This window comes from Gossypium hirsutum, chromosome A02, assembly GCF_007990345.1.
Source record: "Gossypium hirsutum isolate 1008001.06 chromosome A02, Gossypium_hirsutum_v2.1, whole genome shotgun sequence".
In the NCBI taxonomy this organism is placed as follows: domain Eukaryota; kingdom Viridiplantae; phylum Streptophyta; class Magnoliopsida; order Malvales; family Malvaceae; genus Gossypium; species Gossypium hirsutum.
Genome location: NC_053425.1, coordinates 14,850,009 through 14,859,089, shown reverse-complemented (window position 1 = coordinate 14,859,089; position 9,081 = coordinate 14,850,009). Strand labels below are relative to the sequence as shown.

Below are 9,081 nucleotides of genomic sequence, written 5' to 3'. Positions count from 1 at the left end.
TCAATTCAAAAATTGATAAAATACATTGTTATATATAAAATAAGTTATACTATTATGAAGGTGTTTTTTTTATATAAAATAAATAATTAATTAATCATGGTAAAATTTGAACTCAAGACAAAATAGATTTTAACTTTTTTAACTCTAATATTTCAGCTAAAATTTTATTTATTTTTAATATAAACTTTTAATAAATATATTTGTTACATAATTTTTTCACTCATATTATAAACATGTGTTTATATAAAAAAATAATGTTTCGTTTGAGGATTAGAAAATTTATAAAGGTTATTTATATAAAAAAATACTAAATTTACGTTATTTATAAAAAAATTATTATTTTGTAACTCAACAAGATATAATATATTAAAAAATAATGAAATAATTTGTAATTAATGTATCACAAAACAGTCATTAACCAAGCAAACTACTTATAGTACTGGGTTTGAAATGATTAAATTAATGTTGTTTATGAGGTTCTTTAAAGAGTTAAATTAGTTGAGACAGTCCATATTTTTTCAAGTAAATAATGTAATTTTGTCCTTTTGCTATATAAATGATAAGACGGGCCAACTTCAAATTTAATGCTTTATATATAAAGATTTTGATGTAATTTATAAATATTAAATTTAAGTTATAAAATATGTTTAGTATATTACTTAAAATTAAATATAGAATATATTTAGATTGTTCAATAAAAAATAATATAATCTTAAAATAAATAAAATAAAAATAATTGAATTTATTCTCTTTTAAGCCATAAGTAAGTCTCTATCTACTTATCATTTTCTACACTTTTTTTATAAAAAAAAATTCTATTTAACAATTTTCATTGTCGGTTATCAAACATATATATTTTTTAAATATTAATTTTCAATTAATTTATTTTTTAACACTTTATCAGTAGGTAGTTAACTTTTTTTTTATTAATATCTTAGTTGTATTAGCTTTAGACTAGAGGTGTTCATAGGCCGAGTCTGGCCGGACCCAATCAAAATTTTAAACTTGTTTGTTAGGCCCAACTTGCCCGTATTAATTTTTTTATATTATTTATTATACAAATTTTATTAGAAAAATATAATAAATCAAACATATTAAAAATATTAAAATAAATATTTCTCAACAAATTAAAAATAAATTTATATGTATACTTAAATAAAACTAAGATATGTACAATTTAATAAGCAAATGACTCTAAAATAGTAACAAAATAACAATACAATAAGAGTTATACAATATCTAAACAATAATAACAAAATAATGCTAACATATTACTGAAATGATAGTAAAATAGTGAAAAATAATAAGAAAATAGCAAAAAAAAGTAAAAAAAAGCAAGGAAAAGCAATAGTGTTTTTTTTGGCATATTTAGGCCGGGCCAAACTAGATCTAGACAAAAAATTTTACTCGAGACTCGGCCCATTTTCTAAACGAGTATTATTATTTTGTCCAAATCCAATTTTCAAACTTATATTAGTCTACTTCCGACTAATGTATTTATAAAAAGAAAGATAATTAAAATTGTACATGTAATCTTTTAGAAGATTTGTTAGAAGAATGGATCCCTTTTTTAACTCTGAAATTTTAGAAAAATACGTTTACATATTTCTGATTGCAATAATAATAATTGTCATAAATAAATACTTTAACAATCTTCTCTCAATATTAAAGGCCCCCAACTTCACCTATAACTTAGAAATGACCTGTTATTTGTAATCACTAGTCATTGCCACCCAATTTAAGGTGTTTGAAGTGAGAGGAAGATGGCAAGTTCATCTTCATTTTTTAGGCAGCTAAGTGGCAAACAAGGTTGGAAATCTAAATCCTTGCGTTGGGGAGTGAACAACAAGAACAATATTTGTGGTGGGTGTGATACAAGCTTAAAAGCTCATCAAATGGAAGGTCTTGACATGTACGGCAATGGTGGTGCTGGTAGTGGTGATGATGGGTTGGTTTTAAGGAAGAGAGTGATGGTTTTAGTGGACAAAAGCTCACATTCTAGGCATGCAATGATGTGGGCACTCACTCATGTAGCTAACAAGGGTGATTTGCTTACTTTGCTTCATGTTATCCCTCCAACCCCCAACTGTTCACACTCCCCTTCTTCTTTTACTTATCTTGCTAACTCTCTTGGCTCACTCTGCAAAGCTTGTAAACCCGAGGTACCTCAAACTATTCTCACTTCTTGGGCTGTTTTGCTTCATTTCTTTTCTTTTTAGAAAAGGGGTTGCATCCCTCTTCTCTTCTCTTCTCGTTAAGGGAGACAATAGGGTCGCAATGAAATGAAGCAAGTGGATATTACTAAATTTACCATTTTCCCACAGTGGAAATACTTTGTATCGCCATACTTTGCTCAACCATAGGTATATCCATCCTTAAAAACCACTATCAACAACGCATCCATCTTTATTTCGCTCCACTCCACTCCAATTTGATTTTTCTTTTTTTAATAATTAGACTACACATTTATTTATTTATAATTCTTGTTTTTAATTAATAACTTTTTGGATAAAATAATAAATATAGAATTATATGAAGAAAATGTACTGTTTCATTATATTAAATATATTTTATTCTTTAAAAACATTAACGATATATATTTTTATATACCAGCCTTGAGAAAAACAACCCCCCTCCCCCGTCTCCATTGTTCAAAAATGACCAGCTTTATTTGGAGCAGAGCAAGTCTAAAATTTATTTATTTTTATAGTATTCGGTGAAGATTGATTGGATTTTCCATGGGAAACCAATTCGAATGAAAAACAGGTAGAAGTAGAAGTATTGATAATCCAAGGGCCGAAGCTGTGGACAGTGAAGAGCCAAGTGAAAAAGCTAGGGGTTTCAGTGTTGGTAGTGGGTCAGAGAAGGCAATCTCCATTGTTAACCTTGTGGTGGGTCTTTATAAACCCCTGTTTTGAAAATTACACATTTCTCCATCTCACTCTCATCTTTCATGGTTGGGTTTGCAGTCTAGGTGGGAGCAGGCAGAATGATGAGTTTGTTGAGCAATGTATCAAAACTATAGATCGACATTGCCTTACCATTGGGGTTAGGAGGCAGAGGAATGGCCTCGGTGGCTACCTTATCACCACCAGGTGGCTCAACAACTTTTGGCTTTTGGCTTAGTTTCACACAACGTTTGCTCAATAAAATATGATTTGTTGCTTATGTTCATGATTTATAATTGGTTGATTTCTTATTTATTGTAATGAATTTTATGCTATTTGTGACATGAAATATATAATATCACATTTCTAATTGAAATGGTCAAATGTGATAAAATTTTGAGTGATTCTGTTTGGAAGATACATTAAAAAAATCAATTTAATGAAATAAATTTTAATTATTAAATAGTAATTTAGATTCAGTCATATTTTCATATAAATTTGTTAGTCTTGTGTTTGATTTTGAAATGATGTTTTTTAATTGTTTTATTCAAATATTATTTAAAAGCATGTGAAGATAAAAATACTATTATAATAATATTAATTACCTTTTAAAATAAATAGTATTTTAATAATTTTACAATTGAATTGATATCAAGTCGACTCATGACACTAACTCACGTTAATACACTAACTTTTCCTCCTATGGTATAATATATATTAGAATGATTTAAGTTTTAAATGTTTTCACACTATAAAAAATTAATAATTTACATTCACTAATAATTAAAATTAAGTTAACTATATATAAAAATAGAATTTCACACATAATATTTATATTTTAAAAATCAAAATATTGTTTATTTTTTCGTTCACAATTATTTAAATTCATTCTAATATTAATTATTATATTTTTAAATTTAAAGTTTTAATTTAGTAACTATATCGTTAATGAAATATTACAAATTTTATTAAAATTTTAAAAAATAATTAAATGTAATTTAATTAATACATACAAGTGAGACTCAACCTTACTTAAAACTCAATTAAGTTTTGAGTTTGATTAAAATACAAATTAAACTGAACAAGTTGATTTGATTAAGCTTATTTATTACAAAAATTAATTTAATTCGCGTACTTGATTATTTTTGTTTAGTTTGAAATTATTTTTTAAATAATAATTAAAATAAAATTTAACAAAATAATAAATTTCAATTAAACTCGAAAACCTTTCGAAGTCAAGTATTAAAATCAACCTAGAACTCAACGTTAACAGTAATAAATATATATATATATATATTGAGTAAAATCCAAAAAACTTGCAAGGAATCAAATAAAGAGATGTATGAAACTTTATGATTTTCAGTTCATTGAGATGAAAACTACGTTAAAAATTTTCCAACTATATGAGAAATCAGAATCTAATGTAAATCCTCACATGGTGACTCAGAGCATCCTCTGCAAACTATGCCATATTTCTTTTATCCCTCTCTCCAAACCCCAACAACCCCAGGTAATAACATACATAATCAAACCTTATCATCTAACTTTTCATTATTTACAAGGGGAAGTAGTTCCATCTTCTTCCTAGGTGTCCGAGGTGTCCGGGGTGTTCCTGGAGTCTGTTGAGAGAGCATATGCCGCACGTATCCGTAAAATGTACATCCCAACAGTGTGATACCACAGCCAACAGCATTAAGACCCGAGATTGGGTTCCGGAATATCAGCCATGAAATCAACACGGCAACTGCTACCTGTATATGAAAAACATAAGAATGTTGAATGCTGAATTCGAAATGATAAACCGGAAATCTTTGAGGTGCCAGAGGTCTGCAACTATATAATACAAAACAAGATTTTCCAGATACTAAATGATATATGCAACAATTAGACAATGAATTTTGCATAAAGTTCGGTATAGGACAACCACAAATGGGCTCGAAAGATACAGTGAGAGTAATGAGTAATATAACAGAACCAGAACGCAAGATGGATCTATTTTCACTCTACAAATCTCACCTTGAGGTTTCCGGCGACGTTAAACGTGACAGCAGTAGTTGAGTGAATCACATAAAAAATGGAGAAGTTAAGACAGAAAGCCAGCACTCCTGAGCTGAAAATAATGATGAGGGCTGCCCACGGGGCAGGGTGAGCATGAAACCAATCCGTTACCCCATTTCCTTCGAGTAACAGTGCTGGGACTGCCAAGATCATGGTTGCAAAAGGTGCCATGTAGTAAACCGTGTTTATGCTACAAGAGTAAACAAAAAACCAAGGCCAGAAAACATGAGTTAATATATTCGACCGAAACCTTCTCCAGCAGTAAATAAGACAAGAGTAGCTATGATTCTTAAAGATACAAAGGGTTTATACTGCAATCAAGGGAGACAAAGGGTTGTGTCATCCATAAGTGAAAATCCAGGCTATCAGATGTTATGACGGCCAAAGTAATGCCAGTCATTCTATTAGTTAGCCAAAATAGCATAACAAAATGAGAAAATAGGCATGGTTGTGTGAAATGCAAACAGTGGACCAAAGGATGACCGAGAAGTATCATAAAATTATATTGAAACAACACTCAGTTAAATGCAGAATTATCTAAATTTATGTGTTAACATTATAAGAATTTCCAAGCCTCTATACATTGAATCTGTCCTTAACTTCAACCTAGTTTTTCTTAATATAACCTTTTTGAAACTATCAAAGATGATCAAAAGGACAAAAAACAATCACGAGAATAACATAATTACCTGTCGAACTTGTATCCGTGCAGTAGAGATTCAGCAAGGATAGTCTTTGTAGAAGTAGCTAAACATCCAAATAAGGCAGCACAAAACCCAAACATGTTAAAACTAAGTTCTGTAACAGATGTTAGCAGAATTCCTCCGACAATAGGAACCAAAGAGGCCCAAATTCGCCTGTCAAAGTACTTTCTCCAAACTAGCCACTGCAGAAAAACTGGTAAAATGTACAAAGATCAGATATGGTGATGATATGCAGTCAGTTGTAACAAGGTAAGGTGCCCAAAAGTGTATAATCTATAAATCTCACCGGTGGTTGCTGGAGTGAATGATTTGATAGTCTGCATGAAAGAAACCGGGATATAGCGTAAGCTAACATTTCCCAACACTATGTTGATACAGAACACGAAAGACATAGGAAATATCCGTTTCCAGCGATCTTCAGGATCAACCGCTATTAGAGGTTTGAGCTTTAGCACTTTGATTACCAGATATGCTCCGATCGACGAGCATATGAAGTGAACGCATGATACTGAAAGGGGAAACTTGAAATCCAATTTCTGTGAAAGAGGGGAAAAAAAAAGCCATGTCCTCAGACCTTCGACTAAAGTACAAAAAATAATCAACCAACTCAATCAAAGTGTAATTGTCAAGACACAAATTGAAGGTTAATGTTCAATCCACACTACATAAACGAAATAAACATTATAATACCAATATATGAGGAACCATACATATATATGTATGTATGTTTGTATTCCTAGATCTGCTATAATGCACCTAGACAGAACTCAAAACTGAATCCAAATTCCTCTAACATGAACAAACTGGTAGACTAGTCATGACTCATGAATCTTTCTTCTAAGATGCATCATCTAAGTTCATAAATAATTGAAAGAAATGATAGAGATGGATTGTTGATATTATTTAATTCACAAATTAAATTATAACATTTAACCCTGGAAGCCTGTTCAAATTTTAAAACTTTTATAAAACGTATTATTTAGCAAATTATTGAGCTTAGCAACACAACTAAACAGAAATCTGTACTAATGAAATAATTAGATTAAAGAATAAGAGAATTCAGCTAAAACCCAATGTCAAAATCAATAAATGAAGTTAGAAACAAACCTGAAAGATCCATTTGTTCATGATTATAACAGTAACATTGAAACCCCACCATTGGAGAATCGCTAGAAGAGATCTGAAAACACCCCACTGGAGGAATCTCCCTTCTTCCATCACTCTCCCCCACCCCTCTCTCTCTCCCCCTCTGTCTCTCTCTCTCTGTCTCTAGCACAGAAAGAACAAAAACCCAGATCACCAAATTCGAAACCCAGCACAGAAATTTTGCTCTTATATTATTGAAAGGTTTATATAAATAGAGGGAGTTTAAAAAAGAAAGCTAAAGAAACTGAGAGAGAGGTTGTAACGGTGGAGAAAGGCCTTCTTCCATGTGATTCTCTCTCTCTCTCTTTGCCTGGATTGAAGTTTAACGTTATATATTGCCATGGAAATTTCGTTTATGATTTTGAAATGAGGGTACTAGTCTTCATAAGAAAATGGGATAAGAGCAGCCATTCGATGAATATACTTTTCTTTTGACTTGTGACGTTGACTAGAGTTTCTTACATCCATATATTGTCTAATCATACAACTGGTCTCACTTTGATCAAACCTCGTATCAAAAACCATTTGTCAATTAAATTTATTATTACTATAAACATCACAAATGAACTCTTTTGCACGTAATTTTACTTAAATAAATTAAAAATGAAATTAGGTGTGAAGTAAGTAAAGATGTATCTCCTTTAATGCAAATTAAGTTTATAGATATAACAGTCCTCCCCCTTAAAAACTATTAATGAATATCCTTTTACTTTTCATTTTATTTTCTAAAGGAGAAGTAAACAAATATGAAACTCTATATTTTATTTTTAAATGAGAAGAAAATTAAATTACTCCCTTTTTTTTAGACAAAATATTCCTTTGAATAACCCAATTAATTTAATTTAATTTATTTTGAATAAAATCCGAAAAACTTACCTACACATGTCTCTTTTATACCATAATCTGAAAAATTATGACTTTTTATGCTCTATTCGTATCTCTTATAGGTATTTATTTATTCCTTTTCTATTATTTGTTTCATATTTCCTTTTAAATATCAATCCAAAAAAAAGAAATTTCCCATTTTAGAGATAATTCAAATAACAATCCATCAAAAGGAATTTTCCATTTTAGAGATAATTCATTGGAAATTTAAAAAGATAATTACTATTTTTTTTAAACGAGAATTTGTTATATATTTATTTTTTAAAGTATTTGTTATTCATTGAAATATAGGTTTAAATTGCAAAGTGGTATTTAAATTATATTTTTTCTAATTTTTTTTTGTCTCAAATAGTATCTAAATTGTATTTCATTGTTTAAAGTGATATCTAAATTATACTCTATTACTCAAATTAATCCAACTGTTAAAAAATTTTTAACTAATCATTTCATGACATGTGATACTTTTATATTAAAATTAATTGAATAAAACTTAATTAAATTAAAACTTTTCTATGTTTTTTTATCCCCTTTCCCTCCTCACGATTCTTTATTATCTTTTAATGCATTTTTTTTAACTGTTAGATAACGGTTTTTGCAATTCCCTTGCTCTTTTGTCTTTTTCCTACTTACCTTGTCCAGGTTTTGGATTTCATGTTTTATCAAGTTTTTTCTTTTTTTAATAATAGAGGATCACTCAAAATTAAGATGCAAACTATATAGAAAAGAACGAAGAAAGTTATTTTTAAGAAAAAAATGCGTAGGTTTTGAATTTGGGTGAGAAAAGTATTGAAATCAAGATTTAAAAAAGAAAAATAAGCTTGTTGAAAGTAGGGTTTGGATGAGTTTTTTAACAAGTTCTTGAATTTTCCATCATCGGAGTTCTTAGATGAAGAATAAAAGAGATGAATATGTTTATAATTTTTAAAAAAATTCAGAAAATAATATTTAATGTTTTTGAGTTTTTTAAGTTAAAAATTGTTTCGTGTCACAAAATGATTGATTAATTTAGGTAACAAAGTATAATTTATGTATCACTTTGAATAACAAAATATAATTTAGGTGTCACTTTTGACCAAATAAAAGTTCAGATTCCAACTTGGGAAAAAGTGAATAATTTAGGCACGACTCTGAGTAATGAAGTATAATTTAGGTACTATTTTGATAAAAAAAAATTAGATATCAATTTGAGAAAAAAGGTATTGATCAAATACAATTTTGTGATTTAAGTGTAAAATATATAGATGGTAGATTAAATACACGTTTTGTGATCAAGTACATGCAAGAAGTGTTCTCTCTAGCCACTTCAACCTCCCTTCCAACTCTATTGTTTTTGCCTCTAAGCCCTTGCAACTCAGGATTCTTGGGAAAAAACAAATTCTTTTTTATCCTCCCCATCTCTT

At 29.2% G+C, this 9,081-nt stretch overlaps 2 protein-coding genes across 2 annotated transcripts; one reads left to right on the top strand and one right to left on the bottom strand.

The window, feature by feature from the left end:
• Window positions 1–1,699: 1,699 nt before the first annotated feature.
• LOC107910389 (uncharacterized) lies at window positions 1,700–3,343 on the top strand. Its single transcript, XM_016838215.2, has 3 exons — window positions 1,700–2,162; window positions 2,767–2,891; window positions 2,970–3,343. Exons 1-3 carry the CDS (start codon window positions 1,764–1,766, stop codon window positions 3,124–3,126), a joined length of 681 nt encoding a protein of 226 aa, XP_016693704.2. The 5' UTR covers window positions 1,700–1,763; the 3' UTR covers window positions 3,127–3,343.
• Window positions 3,344–4,227: 884 nt separating this feature from the next.
• Window positions 4,228–7,231, bottom strand: LOC107951478 (UDP-galactose transporter 1). The gene is made up of 5 exons (XM_041085197.1): window positions 6,758–7,231; window positions 5,937–6,186; window positions 5,636–5,843; window positions 4,905–5,136; window positions 4,228–4,639 (listed from the first exon to the last, which is right to left on the bottom strand). The coding sequence occupies exons 1-5, from the start codon at window positions 6,866–6,868 to the stop codon at window positions 4,415–4,417; spliced, it is 1,026 nt and encodes a 341-aa protein (XP_040941131.1). The 5' UTR covers window positions 6,869–7,231; the 3' UTR covers window positions 4,228–4,414.
• Window positions 7,232–9,081: the final 1,850 nt, after the last annotated feature.